Source organism: Thamnophis elegans, chromosome 5, assembly GCF_009769535.1.
Source record: "Thamnophis elegans isolate rThaEle1 chromosome 5, rThaEle1.pri, whole genome shotgun sequence".
Taxonomy (NCBI): domain Eukaryota; kingdom Metazoa; phylum Chordata; class Lepidosauria; order Squamata; family Colubridae; genus Thamnophis; species Thamnophis elegans.
In genome coordinates, this window is record NC_045545.1 from 38,409,740 (window position 1) to 38,436,436 (window position 26,697).

General features: G+C 40.0%; 1 protein-coding gene across 1 annotated transcript; it reads left to right on the forward strand.

Annotated features, from left to right (window-relative positions):
- Nucleotides 1-23,619: 23,619 nt before the first annotated feature.
- TMEM275 (transmembrane protein 275) lies at nucleotides 23,620-24,168 on the forward strand. The gene has a single exon (XM_032217865.1). It carries the CDS (start codon nucleotides 23,620-23,622, stop codon nucleotides 24,166-24,168), a length of 549 nt encoding a protein of 182 aa, XP_032073756.1.
- Nucleotides 24,169-26,697: the final 2,529 nt, after the last annotated feature.

Here is a 26,697-nt window from a genome sequence, read left to right on the forward strand (position 1 = left end):
ATAATGTGTTGTCACTGGTTTATTGGTTTTTATATGATGTTTTTATATTCTTGTAAGCTGCCTTGAGTTGCCATGTGCAAATAGGCAGCAATATAAATCTCATAAATAAATAAAATAAATAAATAAGATACCACGATCATCATGTCCATTGATCCTATATGTAATGCAATTTAAATGCTTTGTATAGAGCTAAATTGATTTCTATATCAAGCATTTGGATTTAGCAGAAACCAATAAAGGACAGAATTCACTAATAGAACAAATATAGAAGATCCAAGTGCAAGAAACATACATTTAAAAGACTGAGAATATTTGACACTGTCAATGTAAATGATACATATAAGGAACCACTTGCCAGCTTTCAAATACTTTAATAAAAGGGGCTGATAGTTTTGCAACATATAGTTTTCATGAATGTGCCAGATAGTGTACCCAAAACTGTCTATTGTTATAAATATATAAGAAATAGTTTCCATACTTGTCTTATTAGATGATATTCTTTTTTTTTAACTAAAAAAGGGAGACATTAGCAATTAACCCCTTCAATAGTTTTTTTTAGAAATAGTATCTTCTAAAATCTTGTAAATTTACTTCTATTGTCCTTACAAGCTGTCAGAGGGAGGTCTGAGATAATTGGTTCATTAAGCATTTAGGAGGACTTTCTGATTGTTCAGACTGGTGTTCATGCATGCATTATCTCAATGATCTCAAGAACTACTTTGTGAATAAATCAGCTTAATTTATCAAACGGGAACATACTGCTAACAAGAAATGTGCAGTCCTTCAGGAAATAGTAGTAAATCCAAACATACAGACTTGCAGTTTAGGGCATCTTATACTTCCATAGTGAGTGGTGTGAATGGGGGTACATTACTGTAATTGCTACTAGTTTTCTATAGTGTCTTATTTTATTTTTTCCTAGCTGATGAATCGGACTCTCCTAAAATAATAAAATAGTGGCAATCATTAACCAGCTAATCAAGCAATTTGGAGAACATCTCTCTCAAGGGAATGGTTGAATAACTGGAATTCAGCTGCTTTGCTAATTGGTTTGCAGATGTGAATGTCTGGGAGTTAAACTCTGTTGGTAGAGAAATCTTAGCAAGTTAATTAACAATATTTGTCTCTTGCTGATAAATGACCCAACAATATTCTTTTTCTGGAGAGAGCTTCGTAGACTATTTATGTTTCTCTTGCAGAAAAAATGACAGCATGCATAATGTAAAAGAACAGGGAATTGTTTAGGCTCACTTTGAAAAATCACAGAACTATGGAAAATCCTTCACCTGCCCTACCAACCCTTCCAAGTGCTGCTGTTTTCAACTTGGGTAATGCGATAGCGACACTAAATTGTACTACTCAATTTTTAGCTTCTTTTTTTAATAGTACCATAAGATTCCAGGAGGATATCTCCCAAGATAATGATTTGAGTCCAAAAGTAAGTTTGTTCTCATGGCTACTCTTGGGAGCCATCATGGGTAATATCATCATAAGCAAATTGCAACACTAAATGAGCTCTCGGTTTTTCGAAGTAATCATGAAAAGACCCACAGACTTGTTAATTCTGTGATTCATCATACTGAAGATAAATGGGGTAGGAAAGAAACTGTATTTATGGCTAAAGGAATTTCATAGGCAAAAAATTGGGAGAGGGAAGAATTATTAAAATGATGAAAAATACAGCCTGGTATATTTCAACCATTTCCTCCCCTTTTTACAACCATATAATCCTCTTTTACTGAGCATTTACTGGCTGGATGCCCTTCCTGACACCTACACAGAGTTCACATCACATATTTTCTGTTTGCACCCTCATAGAGAAACATCTGCCATTGCCTAGGTTTGAACTCTGAACATTCCAAGTGTGAGGCGAGCCTCTTCACCTCTAGGCCACCACACCTCTATTTCAATCCATAATTTTCTGGAGGAGCCATTGGAGCTGCCACCAGACTCTGACAGCGAGGGGCCCTATGAGTCGGCCCTGGAGGATGTGGAGGACCCTGGACAGGGTTCCGACTCTGAACAGGGTGCAGAGAGACTGATTGGCGCCTGAGCCTTGGATCAGTGGGGATGAGACAAGAGAGAGTGATCCAGAAATCAACAGTGAGTTGTTCCAGGATGCACGCCGTCGAAGGGCTACTCGGCATCAAGAACAACTATGGAATTATAGGAGGTAATTACGCTCAGCTGATGGTCATTAAGCTCCTCTCCAGACTATAAAAGAGACTGCTTGTGTCATGCCCTTCTTGCAGAAGTCAACGCTTGGACTAAAGAGAAACGAACTTGGCATGCTGGATTGCTGCCAGAGTTTGTTTGCATTGCTGCCAAGGTTTGTCGGACTTGCTGCCAAGGTCCTTATCTATTTCTTTATTTGGCTTTCAGCCACCAAGAGTCTGGACTTGCTATTAAAAGACATTCTCATTAAGCGTGTCTTGGCTTTCGTTACTGGACGGAGGAGGGGGGGTCAGAACACACACACACACATACATATGCACACACAGAAACATATTTATATTACTTTATATATACTACTGAATACAGGATTTTCAGAAAATTATGGGTGATATATATGTATGTATGTATGTATGTATGTATGTATGTATGTATGTATGTATATGTATATGTATATAAAAGCACAAATAAAATATTGAGTATAGATATATTAAGTAGAAATGGAAGAGGCTAAGTTTGGGAAAAGTTTTGCTAGTTCAAAAACTAAAAGTGGAAAAGATTTGCGAATCAAGGAATTAAAATGTATCTGAATGGATAGTGTTACAATAACTGGATTTCTACATAAATAAGCATCTTGTAGACAAAGTGCTTTAGATCCATGGTATATGCTGCTCTGCAATGTCTGTTTAGCTGGGAAGCTAAAATTCTCAAACTTTAGTCTCCTGCACAGATACTGGAAGTTAATCAGATTTGAATCCATAGGATTTTTTTATTGATTAAAGAGTTCATAAGAGTGAGCTTCAAATTGCATTTCTAAGATGGTTGAATGATGTAAGAAACATCTGCATATTAGTAAATGATACATTTGCAGAAACATCTCACTTTCTGACAGAAAATAAAAACAAATATAATATGCTGTTCTTAATGATTTTTTTCCTAGGTATGCAACATGTTCACTGATCTATGTTCTACTCTTTTCCACATAAATGGTTTCAGAAGAATTTTGTTCAGATTCAGGAAGGCAATGTCTATCAAATTAAATCAGTTTAACTATCAAGCCTTTGGCAAACAATAGTAGCAACTAGTATTTTTACTGCAAAAATGAAGAGTGGAATGATGAAAAAACGATGTTCCAGAAAACTCAAGAGTTTAACAGCCTTCCCAAAGTATTTCAGTAAATATCTAAAAAGTCTGGGAGCAGAGCTAGGCTGCTACAGGTTCGTTATGGCCAGTTTGGAGAACCTCCAAATCCCACTCCTGGCTGGCCCCACACACACTGCCACACCCCTCCCAGGAGTCTCCACACGGACCATTTTGGATATGAGGTAAGCGCGGGACCAAGCAGAGGCTTGGTGGTGAGGAAAAATGGGCCTCCTGGAAGTTCCAGAAGGCCAGAAACGGGCCTGTTTTTAGCCTCTGGAGGGCCTTCGGAGCCTGGGGGAGGCAAAAATGCCCCCCTCCACCATGGTGCAGGAGGTCAACTAGGCCACACCCACCATGGCTGCATCCACCCAGCAACGGGGCAGAGAACCCGTTCGTGAAATTTTTGAAGCCCACCCCTGGCTGGGAGGGAGGGTAAAACTGAGTGCAAATGTTGTATGCTGATATTTTGTGGAGTGATAGGTACCACAGGTGTGATTGATATCTCTCTGTACAGGTGGCCATCTGGGTGTGGCTGAAATGTCCCTCCCCACCATTGACATGGAGCATCAGGAATTGTGGTTCAGCAGTAACTGAGGCTCATGTTCTCTCCCTCTGTAGAGCAGTCTCATTTAATGAACAGAAGTCATACAGTAGCAAAGCCTGGGACATTGTTCAGTTTTGTTGTATGCCCCTGTCTCTTTGAGCCTTTGATTCTAAATATTTTTGTGTCGCCGACTGACCAATTAGCAATAAAAAACTGCCTTTAAAAACAAAGAAATTCTTGACTACTTCTCATATTATTTTCTAAAGGAAAGAAGTGCAGATCCAACTGTTGGGAGGAAAATTTTTTCTGTCATACAGTCACTGTCTTTAGTAGTTACTGCATTGGACTAACAACAGAGAGGCCCAGAGATAGCCTATCCTCACCATAAAAGTTTTCTGTGTGATGAAGTGAAGTACCAATCACTTCTTTCCAACTCAAACTTACCACACAGGATTTGTGTCAGAAAAATAAGAGAAGGGAGGAGTCATTGCCTTCAGCTCCTGAATGAAAGGCAGATTATAAATGCAATAATCTGCCTGTAATAAATATGAATACTATTACTACTGGATTCTTCTTCTTCTTCTTCTTCTTCTTCTTCTTCTTCTTCTTCTTCTTCTTCTTCTTCTTCTTCTTCTTCTTCTACTACTACTACTACTACTACTACTACTACTACTACTACTACTACTGGAGTAGTACATTCTACTACTGTGTTTCCCACAAAATAAGACAGGGTCTTATTTTCTTTTGACCCCTGAAATAAGCACTTGGCCTTATTTTCAGGGAGGTCTTATTATTTTTGAGGTGCAGGAGGCGGCAAGCGTGGTCACCTCATGGCTGCTGCTGTGTTACAATATTTTCAGGGAGGGCTTATTTTTTTGGGAGGGCTTATTTTAGCACATGTGCTCAAAAGCCCAATTGGGCTTTTTATCCAGGGAGGTCTTAGTTTTGCGGAAACACGGTACTAGAATGACCCTGGATTTTTCTTGTATGTAAAGCAGTAACTATAGTAATGTATTTCTATAACCAATCTCTAGAAAGAAAAATGGTTCACTATTGACAAGTAGTTGAATAAGATCGTAACATGGTGGTTTAGTGCTGAAGTCGAGACTGAAGGTGTTCAAAATGTAGACAAAAGACGTCACTGTCTTTTAACACAAAAATATATATTATGACAGTGCAAAGCACAGAATGGGTTTTTAGGCTTTTGTGAAAGTTGTGAGGGTTGAAATCTTTTAAAGATCCCTCAACTGCTTCAGCATGGAATAGTAGTTTTACCACTTCCCTCAACAAAGGTGGTCTCTGCATAGTCACGTACTGAAGATGTTCTTCAGTGAGGTAGTGAGGTAGTTGTCAATAGAAGTCAGCCCCTCACCTCCACATACACTTCTAAAGGAAAGCATTGAGGCAGAAAAGGCCACCTTTGCTATATCAAGTGAAAGCTTAAGGTAGAATAAGGTTGTCAGCCTCTGTTTTGTTGCTGCTTCGGCTGCCATTGAAACGGGAAGGGCGGGCATGGTATTTGGGAAGGGAATCATTATGTGCTGGAGGAAGATTCTAGACGCTGGCCTGACCATCTCATTGTGCATGCGGAGGAAGGGAGTTTCCCGCCAAGATTAACTGTCCAGCATTCCATCCTGGTGATGTTTTTTGAAGATATCTCCCACCTGACAGTTGGGTGAATTATAATTGGACTATGGACTGGGGTGCCAAGGGGAGGGGATTGAACAATACATGCTATTCTTTGCTTTCGCGCCTAATTAACCAGATTCAGCTTTGCTTCACTACTATTCATTTGTAATTAGTAAAAGTACACTTAATTTCAAGCAAATGGAGTTGAATGGTTTCTTTCCTGATTATTAAATGAAGTAGCATCTGACAAAGGTATATGCTGACTTTACATAGTGCATATGCTGTAAAAGTTGGCAACTTAGTCTGGGTTCAAAAACTGAAAATCTTCTGGGAGTATCAGTGAAAATAATACCTTATGGGCTACACACATTCACACCACTCTAATTAAAAACAGGACTCAGCACACATATGAGTAGGTTCAACTTTTTCATAAGCTTAATTTTTTAAAACTGAGTTTTAATAAGCACTCCATCTTCTCTTTAGTCTGAAGCTGTGTGTATGTATCTTATATCGCTTTCAAATTCAATTGTCTCCATATATTGTGTTTCAACTTGATTCCTCTACTATTAACTACACCAATTAAAGTGAAATATTCCTGAGGTACAGCCATGCTGGTTTCTTGCAGCAAAAACAGTACACTTGAAAAGACAAACACCTTTTGTATTGACAAAGTGCTGGTGAATTATAATTATCTCGATCCATGAAACCTTGTAAGTTTTATTTAATAATTTGATTGGCCTGTATGAGACATTTTGCTCTTTGGCATTAATAAATGTCCTAAACTGAGAAGTTAATGGATTCATAAATTATTAGCTTCATTTTGTAATCCCCTTTATTTGCTGCTGTCTCCTAAACAATACAGAGCTTTTGTCTGAATCTATCACCTTCCTTTCACAAGCATCTAATCTCTTATTCCTGTTATTTCCCTCTAATGTTTACACCTACTGAAAGGTTCTTTTGAAACTAAATAAATGCCATTCTATCTCCATTCTTACTTCTGAATGAGAGAGGGTGTGTGTGTATCTTTCTGGGAAAACACTTTCTATCAAGGAACAAAGAAATGAGAGAGGGGCAGAGAACAAGCATTGATCCTCCCCCACCCCCACCTCCTCTGCCTATTAAAAGGCTTTTGTTTTGGTGCCTTCTCTCCCTCTGAGAGTCAAACGACCTGTGATTTTCAAAAGATTTTCCCTACTATTTGAAGGATCGTGGGGCTTCCTACGGGCACTCCCTTATTAATTGATAATTTGACTAGGCAAGAAAAGAGAGGAGGAAGGAGGGGGGCTAAAGCGCGACAAGAGTTAGATATGATTGGAAAAAAAAATCCGACCCACACTGCCCCTGGTGTTGAGGTCCAGAAAACAGCTACAGTGGGAATTGTTGCTATTTTCAGCACCATAGCCGTGAGCAGCGACAAGGGGGTATGGAAAAGAGCCCTAGCTTCTACTGGGTCGATACAGGCAACCCTACGTGTTAGGGAAGAGATAACCCTGCCTCCTTGCAGAGCTCTAGCGATTTGGCTTCCTCTCAAGTTCTGGTGAAAGGCGAGCTCATTGCTGTGTTGCGCTCATTTGCTGTGTTGCGTGGATGCAGAGGCTGAGAGAGCGAGCAAATATGCTACACGTGAATCTTCCAATCCATAGGAATAGACATGGCATCCTCCCGGGAGGGGTGGGAGGAGACTTTCTGAAGCTGCGGATTCCATCCAACCTTCCGCCTGGACCAGCTGATGCTTCAGAAAATTGGTGTAGGCAGCATCAAGGAGATGATCCACCTCCCAGAGAGCTCAACGCCTCAGCGATGCTGCAGCTCAGCCCAAGTTTCTCACAGTTGTGATGCTCAGTTGAAGCCCGCAGATCCCAGGGTACTTTCTCTCTTTGGGGGATCCCTGTGTCCAGATCTCCTGGTCCTTCTCCTTTTTCTTCTGGTGGCTCATGTGATGGTTCAATGTGAAAAAAAATTCTGTTTAAGGATACAGCTCTTCTACTGAAGTGTGGCTCAAGTGCAGGTAAATCAATTCCTTTAAAAGGAAAACCCACTTTAGTGTTTGTGTACACTTGTGTGTGTGTGTGTGTGTGTGTGTGTGTGTGTGTAAAATCAAATTAATGCACTTCCAATTATTTGGCAGATTTTCAGTAATTCCATTTATTTTTCAGAAAATTTTGCTTTACTAATGAATGGATTTTTATATGAGGGCAGAGGCTGGCATTTAATTCTCTGTAAAGTACCTGGTTTAATTGAAATGCAATAGAAGCCATCATTGTACTAAGGAAGAGGAGGAGGAGGAGGAGGAGGAGGAGGAGGAGGAGGAGGAGGAGGAGGAGGAGAGAAAATTAGGTGATTACCAAGTCTCAGAAAATCTAGCACATTTCTTTAGACCTGATTTTTCCTCTTCAGTGATCCCTATAAAATTATTGTTCATGGAATTAAATATGAGAATATATCTGCTCTCCATTTAGACTAAAATGGAGAAGTTTGTCCTAAGATCATGGGCAATCATGACCACAGGCAGTTTCAGAATTACTTTTGGGACTCCCAGAAATCTTGAAAACTGCACTGTTAAATTTTGAGGACAAACTGTCAGGAGTTAGTGGTATGACTTCATAATACGGTACTTTTGTTGGAAGAAGGCATATATCTTCTTTTTTTTAAGTTTAAAATGTACATACCCCATTGCAAAACCCTGGACATTTATGCCCTTCCCACTTTGGTGATGCCTTCACATGACTTCCATAAACATGGGATCTCTTGATCACCACTTTTTAAAAAAAATATGGTAGACGGCTCTTTAAAAGTATAATATTGTTTACTCTTAGCCAATGTCCATATTTACTCCTGTAATTTCCCCAATTTTCATGCAGTTGAACTGCTTTGGGTAAATATATATCAACAGCTTTCAGATTGAACATGAACTCATAGGACTTACTTATGAGTAAAGCTTTTCTATCAAATATGCTCTTCAAATTTTCTTTGATCTGAAGTCCCCCATTAACATACTGTACCAGATTTTATCTTGAGAAAATATTGGAACACTGGTTCTCTAGAAATGTCTGCTAATTGATGCATTCAATGAAATATGGTGCGCGAATACCTGGTCATAATCTCCACTCCACTAATCCTATAGTTCCCTTTGCCCAGAAATCATTCTGTAAAATGAGATATAGTTAAAGAATGGGAGGTTCTTGGGTGTTTTTAACATCAACTGTTGCTACTACCATCAGTACAATATATATCCATAGTAGATTATGCAAACGTCCACATTTCTATAAGTTCAAAGCTTTTAATAATCAACAAATTTTATATTTCACATTTCTTACTTCTTCACCACCCATCTCCCTCAGATTAATATGAGAACCCTGTTTTATTTCAAAACAAAGTGAACCCAACAAAGAAAATCACATGTTTCAGTCTTTGAGGTTTGCCTGAATCTTTCATTAAGACAAAATGCTTTAATATAAATCCGATACAGGGTAACACTGAACATCTTTACTCAGAAGTAATACCTATTGAATATGATTAATCTTACATCTAGTTGACACTAAGAGTCACTTTTAACATGAATTAGCGCAGAATGAGTAGAGATTTGATGATTTTTTAAAATATATTTGCACAATGAGCTTAATTTGGTAATATTCCCAATGCAGAGAAGCACTACCTATCTCCTTTGGTTTGTATATAAGATAAGTATACATATATATATATATATATATATATATATGTATGTATGTATGTATGTATGTATGTATGTATGTATGTATAATAGATAAATATATACATTTATCAGCAGCATACAGCGGTGTCTTGTTTCCCATACTTTGGCATAAAAAAGACCCTCTCATGCCAAATTTATTGGTGCCAAGGTGCTTATTTGCTTACTATTATGTAAAACTAATTTAGTGTGTGGGAAAATATTGAAAATATTGATACACTGATAGATTCACTCTATTAATAGCTACAAATAATACATAGCACATTTTGTATAATGTAACCATGAATATTTTTATACCACAGATTATGCCTCAATAGGTTGAAAGTAAAAATTGTCAGACCTGGAAGCCATCTTTTACATTCAGCCTTCAGGCTGTCACATTTTCTACTGTGGAAAAATGGGAGGAAGGATTATATAGCGCATGGGTAATATATAGTCAAAATAACATTCCTTTCTCAGAGAGTCAAGGACACCTTGCCTTGCTGCGATGGTGTGCCTGGGAGGCATCCAGTTTTGGATGGTGGCTGATTGGATCATGTAATGGACATGTGGGTGCTGGGCAGGGACTTTAACTTTCATTTGTGTGGGGAAAACCTGGAAACTTTCAGATTTGGGATTTCCCAGATGTGCCAATATGACATCTTTAATATAATGGAACTTTGAGGAAATGCAAACCTCGGAGTCTTCTTTAGTTGAGATTATTACTTAGAATATTATAATTTAAAGTTAACAAAATATTTTATTACTACTTCTTGAATTTAATATGGTTGACTCAATCTTCCATTCTTCCAAGGTCGGTCAAATGAGGACCCAGATTGTTGAGGGCAATATGCTGACTCTGTAAACAGTTTAGAAAGTAAAACCATAAAGCCCTGTGAAGCGATATATAAGTCTAAGTGCTATTGCTAGCCACTTGAACATGGATCTCATTCGGATAGAATATATCCATTTAGATACATATTTCCTAATGATACCCTTCTATTTACCATATTCCAAACATGTACCCATCAGTAAAGCTGCTGTTCTGGGTATGCAGTATAGTAGACATAAGAAGATCATATTGTCTAAGGAGGAAGTAAATTACAGTCAAAAGTCAAATATTGGCTTTGGCTTAGCCAGCTTATGTAGCTTGTAATAAACAGTTCTAGAAAAGAGATTCTGGGCTATATTATGAAGAATTTCTTTTTCAGAATATCTAATGAGCGACCTGTATTATTAAGTTGTGTCAGATAAAGCCTATTTCCAAATAAATGTTTCTTTTTGACACTACTTGAAAATAACTGAGGATTATATATGTGTACAGTACTCAGAAATAAGCTTCATTGAAAATTAAAGAAATGAGCAATTTTTGGGAAACAATTATATGTGAAGCATATCTGGAGCCTGGAACCTATCCCACTTGAGGGGAAAAGATATAACATTAACTTTGTAAAGGAAATGTGTTTCTTAATTATTTTATTTTATGAATCATCCTCAGGGAGATCTAAAAGTGAAAGAAACCAAAACAAATCCCCCTGATCTAAAATCCCCACTTCAGTAGGAAGAAAAACAGCTTTAATTAAAATATTTGAGGACATCAAAACTCGTAGATCATCTGTCAGATAGAAAAATAATGACGTAATACATGAAAATTCCCACCCAAGTTGGTCCTGTGACCTCAGATAGCAAGATTATCTTAAGGAGAGACTGTGAAGCTTGCCTTCCTGCTCATGCTGCTTGAACTAAGTGAAGGCGACATATTTAACTGATCTTGGGCAGGTGAAAGATAGGTGGAATAAAATGTGTTGAATGTGCTCATGGGCAAGCTGACAGATTGTGTAAAGTGCCTCTACGCTTCTTAGACTAACATCCTGTTTCCAAAGGCAGTCAGCCAGGCAATCTTTGGCTATTCTGCATAGAAATGCAGCTTGAAAGCAACAACTTTTTTCTCTGACTTGAATTTTTTTTGTATTTGGAGAGTGGTGTCTCTGTTCAGAGGTTCTGTAATGGATAGCTCCCACCCTAACCACATATTAGGGTCACCCAAATAGCTCAGTAAATGCACACACTGTTATTACTGTAATAAACAATTACACAGAGCTATTGGTCTTGCTAAGGTAGCATGTCATTTTAATTTATTAATTTATTTTAGTTTAAATTAGTCTAACCCATTTTCAGTTTTGAGTGCATTGCTATTGCTCTTATGTGGATGAAAAGGGATCAAGAGATATTGCTGCCTGGCATATAAATCCAAGTGACAGCCTAATTCACACCCGTAAATGGAGAATTCCCTTCAAAAAATTCTAATTTTTTAACTGAGGTCACAGCAGAGGAATTCATAAATATTCTTTCTTCAGGGACACTTTGCCCAAAGAGAGGGTATCCTAAAGAGAAAGAGGCACACAGAAGTAAAGGCAACAAGTTCTGAAGCATTCCACAAACACAATTCACAATAGCAGGCTGGCTGGCATTCTTTACTTCATATTAAAAAAGAAATCTGCATTACCATTTTCACAGCAGTTTCCATTCGAAAGCAACATCTTCACAATCAGTTGAGACTCTAGCAGAGCTTGAAGCTTGGCTGAGAACAATGCTTTAATGCCCAAACTATACGCCAACAATACTATCCCTATTCTGCTCCTGTTTTACCTTTACCTTGAAATCTGGTAGAAATTAGGTTATAGCACTACTACAGCAGCGCTTGAGGCTCGATCTCCAAAAGGATGCGGCATGATCCTAAGGGGCCAAAAATGTCTGCATGAAAGGGCTGAAAACAGCTCGTACCTTTTCACAAGCTTGAAGCATATGTAATAAGAGAAATTGTATCCTCAAAATATAATGGCAAAAAAAAACATTTATTGGTTAACCGTCTGTATGCTGAGGCATATGCAGAAATGCAACATTAAAGCCATTATTTAAGTGAGGGGAAATCTCACTAAAGTGGAAGATTGCAGTCTGATGAATTGCATCCTCAATCATTCTGTTATGTGGACATTCAGAACTGGGCGCAGTTTCCTATAAGATAAATACTACCATTAGACCTTGTTTTTCTAACTGTTTAACAGTGTGGAATTTAAAATCAGATTTTAATTTAATCGCTTGGTGGAGGATAAGGTTGATAACCCCAAAGGTACAACCCACCTTGATATGAGCATCTTTTAAAAATAAGAAAGGAAAGGAGGCTATGCCTGATAAATAAAGCTGTAAGAGACTATCCTACTGTCCCAGATACTTCTTAAGAGTTTCTTTGAATATAAGAATTCTTAATTTCCATTTGATTTATTTAGCATGGGTAGGAGGTTTGCTATTAATCTGAACATCAGAATAGCATACCAATAGCACTTATACACTGCTTTACAGTGCTTTACAGCTCTCTCTATGTGGTTTACAGAGTCAGCATACTTCCCCCAACAATTTGGGACTTCATTTTACCCACCTCAGAAGGATGGAAGGCTGAGTCAACCTTGAGCCTGGTGAGATTTGAACTGCCAAATTGAAAGCAGCCGGCAGGCAGTAGAAGTTGCCTGCAATACTGCACTCTAACCACTGCACCACCACTGCTCATACTAGAAGGAGTTTATTAGCACCTTTTCAGCTTAACAAATTTAAGATATTGTTAATTACAGTTCTCTTTAACAAATGCATGGAATAGCTGGACCGAAGTAGAATAAATTGATTTATATTGGGATGAGGCTAAGAGAAGGAGTTGGGGTGGGGGGAGAAGGAAAGAGGAAAAGACAGGCAGATTCAAGTTACATGGGAGACAATTTATTTTCTTCATCACCATTCTACTTCAGTTAAGTCACTCCAAGCATCCAATAAAGTGAGCCGCAGCTCACAAAAACTGATACCTTTCAAAAAAGTTATTAGTTTGGAAAGACGCTACCAGGCTCAGTTTATTTTGGGGGGTGGTGATGGTGGTGGTGACTGTAGCCTAACATAACCTTCTGTCTACAATTGCTACTAACTTAATTACAACAGAGTCCAATTAACAATAGGAGATGTGGGGTGAGGATTGATTCCAATGAAATAAGACAAAATTGAGTTAAAAACCATAGTACATGGAAATAGCATGCAAACCTTTATAGTCTTATACCTCCCCCTGCTGGGCTATGCTAATCTGTTTGCTGAAGTCTTTCTGACTAAAGGGCTCAAAATGTCTTTACAGTAAATGGGTTGCTGTGGGACATAAGGGATGCTGGAATGAATGGTTTTTCTTCTGATGCATCTGACTAGGCCTCTTGGGCTTTTCTTACTGGTGTTTCATTATGGAGCAAACACATCTGGCAACATCTTTTTGTTTCTGCTATGCCCATATGATGCAACATTCATCTTACCCCCAGCCCATGAGTGAGACAGGTTTAAAGCATCCTTAATTAAACCAGTGTTAAGGGAATGAGATACTACTGTGTCAAGCACTCCTTAGAACAGAGGTTGCAGTTCAATATATTATTTTTTTTTGCTCTATTTTATCTTCTTGAGTTCCGCTCTTATTGAATGTGACAGAAAAGGGGGACTGGTTTTAACTGGGGATACTTGTATGCATGCTAGTTAAAAGTTATTTGTGTTTTGAAAACAAACTAACCTAACTCTAAACTAGAACACTGTAGACCTCTTAAGACATTGTTTTTCCTCACCTGGTATATTTTCTGTCAAGAACAAAACAAAAGGAATCCAGCTTCATCCAAATTTGAACTTTCATATGTGATGGCATGTAGGTGGAGTTACTGAACTGCCTAGAATTGCTTCCACTCATGATGAGGAAGGAGATGCAAGACATCCATATCACTCTCATTGACTATTAGAAATACTGCTTAGCTTTCCTGAGCAGCCTTTAACATCAAGCATAGCATTTTACCTTTAAGTCTAGAAACATATTCTGACTGTGGATAATTGGATTTTAGGTTTAATACTACAGGTATGACATTCATGTGCAACTGGTTTCAATAATATGCTTCACCTTGTGGAGGAGCAAAGTTGCTTATATTGCCCAGCTGGCACATGCAGAAGTTATTATTACAAAGTGAAGCAGAGCTAGTTATTGTAGAAGTAGACTAACACTTGATTTTCTGGCATGAGTATAAAGGAACACTTCCCTTGACAAACCTCAAAGCAATACAGGTAGTCCTGGACTTACAAACACAATTGAGCCCAAAATTTAGGTTGCTAAGTGAGAAATTCGTTAAGGGAGCTTTGCCATCTTTTCTGACTTTTCTTGCCGTATTTGTTAAGTGAATCACTACAGTTAAATTAATAACACAGCTGTTAAGTGAAACTGGCTTTGCCATTGCTCACAAAAGAAGATCACATGACCACGGGAGTCTACAACTGTCATAAATACGAACCAGTTGTCAAGCATCCGAATGTAAATCACATGACCATGGGGATGACACAATGGTCATAAGTGTGAAAAATGGTCATAAGTCACTTTTTCAGGGCCCTTGTAACTTTGAACAGTTACTAAACTAATTGTTGTAAGTCATGGATTATCTGTACATTCTTTTAAAGATCCACACGATACCTAAAATTAATCCCTGTATTTCATTTTTACAGAAAGGGATTCAGAACATTCCAACTTCTCCTTGCCTGATAAATTCTAATTCATTGACTCAATGAACCTTTTACTAGAGGATTGCTCAATTGGGAACACCATCCCCCATGTCTTCCAAATCTTGAGTGACTCTGTCCAGCGCCCAAACATCTCTGTTTCTAACCATGAAGATGTCAATCATATGCCCTATCATCAAAATGTGAATTGGGCTTATTTGTACTTACAGTATGTTGAGGAATTGCATGGCAATGCTGAAGAGGCAGAATTTGCATCATGACATCACGATGCGTGTTTTGTCCCTTGTTCTTTCTTGCCTCCATGGTTGGCTACACGAAAGTCCTTCTACCAAAGGCCAAGTGACAAGAGAGATAATTATAAAACACTTGGGAAGTCATTGTGCTAAGTTTGATATTCATAAGAGCCATGGTGGCGCAGTAGTTAAAGTGCAGTACTGCAGGATACTTCTGCTGCCTGCCGGCTGCCTGAAATTTGGCACTTCAAATCTCACTACCAAGCTCAAGGTTGACTCAGCCTTCCATCCTTCCGAGGTGGGTAAAATGAGGACCCAGATTGTTGGGGGCAATATGCTGACTCCAGTGACGTGCGGTGAGGTTTATGGCTGGTGAGGCAAGTGGGCAAAAGCCGCCCTGCCGCCCCGGCGCTATGTCCGACATAGAGGCGGGGCACCATGTCTAACATAGAGGCGTCCCGCCTCTATGTTGGACATAGTGCCGGGGCAGCGGGGTGGCTTTTGCCTGCTTTCAAGAGGCAAAAGCCGCCCTGCCGCTAACTTTTCTCCAGTCATGTAATGCGTTGATTGTGGTAAAACATTCAATTGCTGTTATTTTTACAATGGGTTAATGTTAACAGAAGTATCATCAGCTAAATAAGAAATGTGAGCTATCTGTAGAAGAATCTATTCCAAAACACTTGAAGGAACTTCAACTGTTTGCTTAAACAAATTAACAAAAAACCATGTCTTTTTTGTGGGATATTGGAAAGATTCCTGACAGCAAGGTAATGTGTCTTAAAACTTCATGGCGACTTCCTCTTTTCCATATATCAAGTAGTGAAATAATCTTTTATTTGCCTAGGGCTGAGTAAGATGTATGAACATGTACTAAGGCAAAGGGGCTTCATTTTGTTATAAAGTATAAATCAAGGGACATATTGGTTTGGCTCAATCAACTAATCTATGCTTTGTTTTTGGCTTAACCTATTGTATGAACACAGCAATTGTGATCTATAAATCCATAGTTTAGAACTGATCATGATGTGTAAACAAGATTTGTTACATTAGTATATTAGGCTAAGTAACTTCACATATTTTTTCCATTTTTTTTATTCAAGGAATAAAATACAAACTCAGAGAAAATAATCAAGAACAGAACAAAACTAAACAGGACAAAATTATTTGGGGGAGGGGGCATGATTTTGTTCCTTGATTTGCAGATATGCCATCTTAGTAAAACGTTTCAGAATCCAATCCTTAAACCTAAATCATAGTTTGCCAGTTGCCTGAAGAAATATCATTTGTTACTGAGATGGATTAGAACTAGTTAAAGGCCAAGCCTTCCTTGAAAGGTAGGGAAACCAAGTTTCTTAAGCGTTTTGAAGCAAATATCATTTAAAGGTCTTACTTAACTCCAAGTGATCTTTTGCATATTGGGGAGGCTAAAAGGCTAATTCAGCCTTTTATTTCCTATCACTTCTGGCACAAGGTGATGGTTTAACCCCCCCACCACCACCCTCAGACAGGGTTTGCAACTTGGGAGTCCTCCTGGACCCACAGCTGACCTTTGATTACCACCTGTCGGCTGTGACCAGGGGGGCATTTGCCCAGGTTCGCCTGGTGCGCCAGTTGCGACCCTACCTGAATCGGGAGGCTCTCACAACAGTCACTCGCGCCCTCGTGACCTCTAGGCTGGAATACTGCAACGTGCTCTACATGGGGCTGCCCTTGAAGAGCATCCGGCGGCTTCAGCTAGTCCAGAATGCGGCCGCGCGAGTGATTGTGGGTGCACCTCGGTTCACCCACATAACACCTATCCTCCGCGAGCTGCACTGGCTACCTGTTGATCTCCGTGTGCGCTTCAAGGTGCTTCTTACTACCTACAAAGCCCTTCATGGTAGTGGATCTGCGTACTTGGGAGACCGCCTCCTGCAAATCACCTCCTCTCGACCCATAAGATCTCACAGATTAGGCCTCCTCCGAATGCCATCTGCCAGCCAGTGCCGGCTGGCAACTACGCGGAGGAGAGCCTTTTCAGTAGCAGCTCCGACCCTCTGGAACGATCTCCTCGTGGAGATTCGTACCCTCACCACCCTTCAGACCTTCCGCACAGCCCTCAAGATCTGGCTATCCCGCCAGGCCTGGGGGTAAAGAGTATAATCCGCCCCCACCTGAATGTTGAATGAATGTTGCTCGATTTTAATTATACATTGTGTTTATATGTTATTGTATGTTTTCCCCTCCCATACAAGTTGTTAGCTGCCCTGAGTCCCCTCAGGGAAAAGGGCGGCCTATAAATAAACTCAACTACTACTACAACTCTCATGAGGAATAAGACACATCCTGTGGGAGCATTTCTCTGTAATTATTCCCACACCCCACACACACACCAATAGCGCGGAGGCTGAGGAAAATGAGAGTGGAGAATTGAGCTGCTCATTTTTCCACAACCTGGCGGGGCAGAGGAAACAAAACGAGGTGGCCTCAGGTGACAGCCCTTTGGAGGTGTCGCTTCTTGGGCTGAGCCCAGGTGCGTATGTAACAAAGCCTGTGGTAATGTGGTTGCCACCGCAGTGCCGGCTGCCAGGTCCTGTCCCTTTAAGCCGCCGGAGGGTGGGACGGAGGCAAAGAAATCCTTTCCACTCCAACCTTCGGCCAGTTCCTCCGGCGCTCCTGCGGGTCCCTGGATCCTGGAGCCGTTTCCCTTTCCTTTTCCTCCTTTCGCGTGCTCACTCCCCATCCCATTCAGGCAGCGGAGGGGAAGGAGTCTCTGGTGGTTGCAGCAGCAGCAGCAGCAGCAGCAGCAGAAGCGGCGGTGGCGGCTGGAGCGCAAATCCGGGCAGTGTATGGCCGGGCCCGGGGCAGCAGCATGCACTTTAAAGTGCCAGCGTGCCTCCTGGCCATAAACCAGGACATGTTTCGCTCTATGGCGGGCCGAGGCGGCATGCACTTTAAAGTGCTGGTGTGCCTTCCGGGCTGGTCATTCAGCGGGACGTGCTGAATGGCCGGAAGGCACGCCGGCACTTTAAAGTGCATGCTGCCTCGCCCTGCCATAGAGCGAAACATGTCCTGCTTTATGGCCGGGAGCGGGAGGCATGCTGGCACTTTAAAGTGCATGCCGCCGCCCCAGCCATACAACGGGACCCGCTGTATGGCCGGAAGCCGGCGTGTCCCGCTCTATGGCGAGGCGTAGAAATAATAAAAAATAAAAAATAAAAAGTGCCAGCCCACGCGCCAGCAGAGGTGGGTAAAACACACACACACACACACACACAAACACACACACAAACACACACACACACACAAATTACTTATAATAAAACAAATTACAATTACTTACGAATAATTTTGAATTCCTCCTCCCTGCCCCCTCCCTCCGGCCCACATACCTTCCAGCTGTGTCAACTCTCCTCTTGTCCGCCATGATGAAAATGTAAAAAGTAAAAGGCAAGAGCTGCTCTAGGCTAGCCAGGCTGGGATAGTTGCTGCTAGAGTCACCACGTGAATGACTCTGCTTAACTGTTTAAAAAAAGCCTCTAAACAAAGCCTCTGCAGGAGGAGGCGGGAGAATCACGTGCCTCCTTTGCATATGGAATTTTTCACCTTTTAACCCTTGCTTAACTCTGAGCAAGGATTAAAAGGTGAAAAATTCCTTATGCAAAGGAGGCCCGTAGTTCTCTTGCCTCCCCCTGCAGTTACCACTAAGCAGACTCAGAGTCATCCACTGTGACTCTGGAGTCTGGCAGCAACTACCTTTTTCCTTTTAATGTTTCTTTTCTTTTCCTCATGACACTGGTGAGGCCCTGCCTCCCCTGCCTCCCCTGCCTGCACATCCCTGGCTGACTCTGTAAACTGCTTAGAGAGGGCTGCAAAGCACTGTGAAGTGGTATGTAAGTCTAAGTGCTATTGCTATTGCTATTAAATTGCATTTAGTTTTTTTGTTCTGCTTTTACTTGCTGGAATAGGCCCATAATATTTTGCTCAACAGGCAAAAGAGATTTCTACACTGAAAGAAGGACAGTTTTCTCTGCCTTAAGAATTAACACCTATCTTTGGAATTGTTTTTTTGAATATCTGGATACTCAAAGTACCTGTTCTGACACTGGTTGTGCTTCAGCCACTGTTGCAAGATGGGAAGTTATGCAAATCATATAAACAAACAACTGTGTATATATTTAGAAGCTTATCCTTGCAACACTAGCCATGAAAATGTTCCACATTTTCCTATTCTAAGACTGGGCAGAGAGACCTCGACTTATGTCATTAATGATTTGGGAATAAAACTTTATGGATAAGTTGTGAGTCTTTTATTTGGAGAATCTCATCTCTCCAAAACTCTTGGGCATGTTGTAACATTCATGGTAACTGTGAATGTCAAAAGAGAACGACGACAAAAGGAGAACAGATGGTGTATGTATGGTGCCTTTGATGCAGAAAATAAAATCTAGATAAGCTAGTGATTGTGGAATTTTCTTTCATAGTTTCTGTAAAAAAGATGCAAGTATGCTAATTAATTAAATTACAAATACTTAAAATGCCTAATAGAAATGATAACTTACTAAATATATTGCATGTACTATAATACAGAAGCAGAATCTATTTTCCAGATTGAAACAATTGACAGAGAAATCAAAGTTTTGCTATGGCTTCACATCAATCAATAACACTTGCTCATTCAGGATATTAATTACAGACACATGATTTGGCTCTGATTGAAGTGACACTTGTGGAAAGTAGGATGAAGTAATAGACAGGTTGGGGCCTTATTGTTTACTACCAAATTTTCTCCAGCCAGTTGCAATCATATATTGTCACATATCACACTATATTATGCTGCTCATCGTCTGTTCTGTGCATGTCACTTATGGAACGTTTTAGGGGTTTTCTTTCTTTTTCAGAACAATTTTCCTAACCTTGTTTCCATTAAATGTGTTATGATTGCAATTCTCAAGAATTTCATGTGTTTGGACTTGCAACTGCAATACTTCTAGAAGGCACTAACTGATTGTGGGCCATCAGGTCAGTGTCTTCGAGCAGGGATGTCAAACTTGATTTCATTGAGGGCTGCATCAGGGTTGTATTTGATCTTGTGGGGCTAGAGTGGGCATGGCCAGCTTGACGTCACTCTTGTCAGGGTGGAAGGGGCGCCTAGTGGTGGCCTGAGTGCTCTGCCAGCAAAAATGAGATCCTGAGCTCCATTTTCAGCTGTGACGGCCTCCTGCAGCCCTCTGCCAGTGAAAACCATTGCAAGAGGTCATTGCAGCCTAAAACGGAGTCTGGGAGGGCTGCACATGGCCCTCCTGAGCTCCATTTTCACTGACAGAGGCACCATGGAACACCTTTGCTGTTTCCAGGGTGACACCACAGGCCAGATCTAAACATCCCGCCAGCCCCCAGGCCTTGAGTTTGACACCCCTATCTTAGAGGTCACATAGACAGATGTTTTTCATAATGATCTGTCCTTAACTTGATTCTTCTGGTCTTCTAATAGTACACCCCTCAGAACTATGTGAATTCCTTCATGTTGCTACTGTTTGTTCTCTCCTTCTTTTTCCTTCCATCTTTCTCAGCATTAGAGCTTTCTCCAGAGACCTAGGTCTTTGTATCATATAAGCTTGGTCATTTGTATCTCAAGTGAAACTTTGGATAAATTTGCTTGATTGTTTTCTTGGCTACCTAAAAGACACTACAATAGGGAAATATTAAATATTACTACCATTCTGAGTTCAATGTTCTTTTCCCCCGAATCCTTTGAAATTTTAAAGAAACATCTCAATCTGATGAAACCCACTCACAGGAAATTCCAGTAAGTGGCAGATTTTGTCCCAACATCTCAAGATTAAGTGCTCTTTTAACCAAAAAAAACAACTTTAAGAGACATAAGAGCCAAGGTGGCACAGTGGTTAAATGCAGCACTGCAGGCTACTGCTAGATCAGCAGTTCAGCGGTTCAAATCTCACCGGCTCAGGGTTGACTCAGCCTTCCATCCTTCCGAGGTGGGTAAAATGAGGACCCAGATTGTTGGGGGCAATATGCTGACTCTCTGTAAACCGCTTAGAGAGGCCTGAAAGGCCTATGAAGCGGTATATAAGTCTACTGCTATTGCTATTGCTACTGCTATGTTTGTTTGAGTGGGCAACACAACTACAATTTAAGCCAATTCAAGATAATGTCCTTGTATCTCCTATCTCCTATGCATGATTGCAACAGCTCTCTTCTCTCCAGACTGTCAATACTTAAATAATTATTTTAGCTTTGCAATTATTCTAAAGTTCAGGAAACTCATTAGAGGATTTCCCCATGCTTCCAGTTCTAAAGCATAAACAAGCCATCTTCTCCATTCAAACCATGGCTTGAGGCTATTCTAACTTCTGGGCAGGATTTAATATTTGGAATGCAGGTTCTTACCCAAATAATTTGAATTTAACTTAATTTAGCTGGGAATGAAGGGCAAAACTGCAAATAAAGTAAGTAAGAGCAAAAATAACTAAGATAAGGTGCTGGGGTGGGATATGAAAAATTGTCAAGAATATCCATGGTACTACTTATTAAAAAAAAGTTGACTTACTCTAAATAAGTAGCCTTAGTTGCTTTAGCTCCAAGTCTGACATAACAATGGGCTTCTCTCAAGTCCACCAAGGTAAATGGAATATCTTTGAGCATAGTCCCAAAGGTGCTTTTTAAAGAGGCAACTGGACTTTCTGTTTTTTCTTTGAAGATGTTTCGCTTCTCATTCAAGAAGTGACTGGCTGGTGGGGAATGGAAGGTTGTATACTCCTAGTGGACAGCTGGTCATTTGCATTCTTTTAGTGAGTCGTTAAGGCTACCTGGAGGTTTATCTGTATTGTCAGGGTCACCTGAGTAGTGCACATGGGTGTGGAGCCTCCTTGGAACTGGTTGTAGACTGGAGATAGATGATGTTGCATCCCTCTCCCTCTGTTGAGAGAGGGTGTTCAATTTTGACATACTGTACATTTCCTCTTTGATCCCTCTTTCAAACCAGCAGTCTCCTCTGTCCAAAATGTGGACTTTGCTGTCTTCAAAAGAGTGGTCTTTGTCTTTTACATGCCGATGGACTGCTGAATCTTGTCCTGATGGGTTTGTTCTCCTAGGTTGTGTCATGTGTTTATGAAGTGGCTGTTTTGTTTCCCCAATGCACAGATCTGCGCATGGCACATGGCAATATGTACATTGCTCAGTTTGTGTGTGGGTGTTTTATCCTTGGGGTGGACAAGCTTCTGCCTTAGTGTATTCTTGGGTTTGAAGTATGCATGTATGTTGTGTTGGCTGAAGATGTTCCTGAGAACATACATGCCAAATCAGCTGCTAGTTTGCTTCGAGATCCAATTCAAGGTGCTGGTTATGACCTTTAAAGCACTAAATTGCATGGTACAAGATGCATTTATTTATGGAACTCTCTCTCCTCAATCCTACCACATTGGCGAGTTGCAGGTTTCATCAGCCAAAAATCTTCTGTTAATGGGATCCAGAAAGTGAGTCCTTTTTTTTTGCTGTGATCCCCATCAATCCCCATTTATGTTTAAATTGTATACATGAGAGTGGGATAAACAACCAAATAAATGTAATAAATAAATGAATGGATGCAAGAAAGTTTTAGAATAATGAAATAAGACAGGTATAAATATTAATCAAGAGTTACTAATTTGATTCTACAGCATTCAAAGGGCCAATAAATTATATAGTTGTCACTTAACATTGAAACTTTTGTCCCTATGCAGAGATTATGTGACTACTCATCACACCCTTTGAAGCCAAGTTAGATAGAGAGATGGTATGCAATATATCTGGAGGATGTAGAAAGCTACCATAGTTACGTAGCCAGAATATTGATTGAACCCTTAATAAAGCCAAGGTTTAGCAAGACTGTGAAAGGCTTCAGGCCTTTGAATTGTTGAAGTGTTGTACATGGTCCTTTGGCTGGCTCCCAGATTAGCATCATCCATTTCAATCCATCACAGTTCTTTAATGAAGTGTTTGTGGCTACATTTGATGGCAGAGATCAGAGGGGGGGGGGAAAGAGGGAAGGAATGGTATAAATCAATTGAGTTAGCACATCAATTGAATTTAGTAGTTAGGATGAGACAGGTGCTGAGCACAGAACTCCTGTAGCTTTGCAAAGATTCATTGCCAGCAGCAGAGGACAGAATAACCATTCTTTCAAATGTGACTGCTCAACCAAGGCTATTTAGATGGACCAAGATTTCAAGCCAGGGCTGGCTCACCCCTTAGGCATGACACACAACAGTTCCTTTAGCCTGGAAGGTGCAAATAATTCCAACTCAGATGTCTCCTTATCTGTCTTTTGATCTCTGGGGGTAGTTTTGGACAAGTAGAAGCTGCCATGTTATCAATTCCACATTAATTCCATATTCAGATTTTACACTTCTAGTAAATGCACAGATATGCTTCTCTGAAGACCCAGCTGTCATGCAAATACTCACTTGCAGAGATGAATAAGTGAACTAGAATATTTTACTCCATGTGAATCTTTGTAAGTAGCATGAATGATGTATGTTTACTTATTTGCCTTTCTTGCTTTTTATTTATTTTTTGACAGAAATTCAAAAGAGCGGCCATCTTATCGGTCCCATGAATATTCTGCAGTAAAGTCCAGGGGCGTTTTTGAGACACTTGCCAACATGTTCATGGACAAGAACAGTACTCCTTTATCCAAGAAACCAAAGAAGAAAAAAACCAGGCCTCAGGGTTTGCCTTCTCCAGCTCTTTGCTGTGCCTGCGGGCTATGCATCATGCTAGCAGGTATTAACATCACTCTCGTGGGAGCATTTGCTTTTGGGACCTTCCTGCCTGTCAATAACCCGCCCATCATCATTGGTCCCATCCTTCTGGTGGTGGCATTCACTTTCTTTGGAGCTTGTTGCATTTGCAGCCGAAGGCCCCCTGCTCATAGCACAAGGAAATTCAAACCAGGAGCCAATATTGGACTCATCAAGCCTGGGAGCACAGCCTTTGAAATCGAAACAAGTGAACACACTGTGCAGGACACAACAGCTGTGCAGTTGAGCCCAACCAACTCTCCCATGTCTTCCAAAAGGTCGACTCCAATCCATGAGAATTCTAAGACCTGTACACTTTTTACAATGGACAACAATGGTCCGGTTGCAAAATATACAGCAGGGGGAGAATCGATACATCTGAATTTGCCTAGAGACATTGCCATGTCATAAACCAAACTGGAGAATATTTATGAGTATGTGTGTAGAAAGCACTTCAACACAACCAGATGGTTAGATGAGTTTCCAACACAGCAAAGCATCTAGAATCCAATTTAGATTTGGCCAGCACATGCATTAGAATATATTGAGAAATTAAGGGAAAGGCATAATAAGGTGGCAATTAGTAATCAATACACAGCTGTGATGGGAAGTGCCAGACACCGGTGGAGAAAGTCTGGATTTTCAGCAGTGACATTAAAATGAAAGATGGCATACATAAATCAATAGCTTGCAGCTACTGAAAACCACATATCCTGTGGATTTAATTCATTATATTAATGGGTTGGTGAATAATAATGTGATGATGAGGATTTGGTGATGCAGATACAGAGCAGAGTAGTGGAAAATTACAGATTCTTTCATGAAGGTTAGAAAGAACAGTGGATTGTACAGAATATTGATTACAAACGAAAGAGAATTGATATTCTGATTTAAGTGGTCACTTTTCTTCTCTTGAGGCTATTTGATATACTACTTCAATGAGATCAAAATGAATTTTCCTCTTGATTTTATCACATTCTTATTGCATTTGGTAAATGAAAAGTGTTACTTAAATTAATGTACATCAGATAGCATATTATCTTTCCTCTGTCCTCTGCTTTTTGGCATCAGTTGTTACACATGTAGCTGGCAGCTGAGTCAGACACGTTGGGTTGTATATGAACACCAGATATATACTGTATCATGGAAAATAAAAAAGATATATGAGAAAATGTGAGAATAGAGAAAATGCACCATGTAACAGGGCACATGGTGTAAATCAATGTAAAACGATTTATGTTTTTTGTAGTTGGGGATCTATAGGATTGTCTTATCCTAAATCGGTCTTTTAAGATGTACACTATGGAGGCATGCAGAGATGTATATATTACATGCATTTTGATAAGGGACCACAAGGTCCATAATAGAAACTTGGCCAGTTTTGCATCTTAGGAGATCTTTCTCACGGGGAAACAGTAACTAGACCTTTCCTTATACAACAAATTGTGTGCTCTTATGCAATGTTTGTCAGTGAAAAGAATCCCTGTGTTGTTCTTTCTAACCACTTTGGACCAATTTACTTCTCAGTGACTTTAATGAGGATGGTGCTTGTTTGCAATTAAAGCAGACTTTATGTTTGGATAACTACTGTGAGTGGTGTCTGCAGGCTATGGTTAAAAAAGAAGAAAAAGTTGGCAAATGCAAGAAACATAAAAAAAACAGGCAGAGATTTGATTACCTGTTGTGGCCACCATCTTGGCTGTTTTGACTATACCCTGTAGATGACCCTCATTAGGAGTCAATACAGGCTGGAAAGCTCTAAAGGTGCATGAAGAACATGGCAAGTGTTGCTAATCCAATCCAAGGCCTTTGTTCAACTTCAGTTTGACTCACTGTTTACTTCTAGATATTGTTTGTCTCCTATGTATCATATTTAAGTGGGCGGCTTGTCTGCTTTTGATTTCCTTGGCAGCAGTTCAGTGTATTTACGTGTTTAGTTGAGAAATGTAAGCTTCAGTTGGAATGTCCAAGAACTCTTTGGCATCTATACGCTCTCCTGCCCCCTCTTTTCTGCATCTCATCTTTCATAAAACATTGCTGACCTATATTGATTCTTCCTTTTTATAATTCTGGCAGAGATTAATTTTTTGGGGGGATTCATCTTGTTTTCTGCTTCAATGCTAGCAATATATAAAAAATACATATGGAAGGGAATCAAAAGGACTTGATGGCACCTTGCTGTCTTTTAAACTATATGGGATGAATTCAAAACAGAAATCATAAATTAACATAAGTTAAACATAAACATAAGTTATGCAGGAAATGAAAGAGAAATGAAGGAAGATGTTGACAATATTGGTATCTTCTTTACAGAAAGTGTTACCATATTTTTGGAGTATAAGACGCACCAGAGTATAAGATGCACCAAGATTTTGAAGAGGCAAATTAAAAAAAATGTTTTTGCACTCTGCAGACCTCCCCAAAACGGCCCATTTTTTGCAAGAATGGGCCCATTTTTTTTCAAAAAAGGGGCATGAATAGTCTTTAGGAGGCTTAGAGAGTACTCCTGGGGGCTGGGGTGGGGTGAGCAAAAATTGAGCAAAAAACAGCCTGTTTTTTGCTCATTTCCTTCCTCCCCAGCCCCCAGGAGCTCTCTAAAAGCCTCTATAAGGCTATGCACGGCCATTTTGGCAAAGGGGGGGGTGTTTGGGGAGGCAAAAAATGGCTGTATTCAGTGTATAAGACGCACCCACATTTTTCAGCCTTTTTTTGAGGGGAAAAGGAGCATCTTATACTCTGAAAAATATGGTAAATTCCAACTATAAGGAATATTTGATGTCATTTTGAAAAGCTCTGGAAATCGCATGTCAGTGTTCTGCTCTTGTAATTACAGTACTTCATTGTTTATTATTTTGACTCATGGAAAAATAGTAAATAATATTTATAAGTATCTTTATGTCAAGAGACTGATTGCCACTTTCCCTCTGACGGCATCTACAA

Coding starts and splice junctions, on each gene's coding strand:
- TMEM275 (XM_032217865.1), top strand. CDS start 23,620: ATGTTCATGGACAAGAACAGTACTCCTTTATCCAAGAAACCAAAGAAG.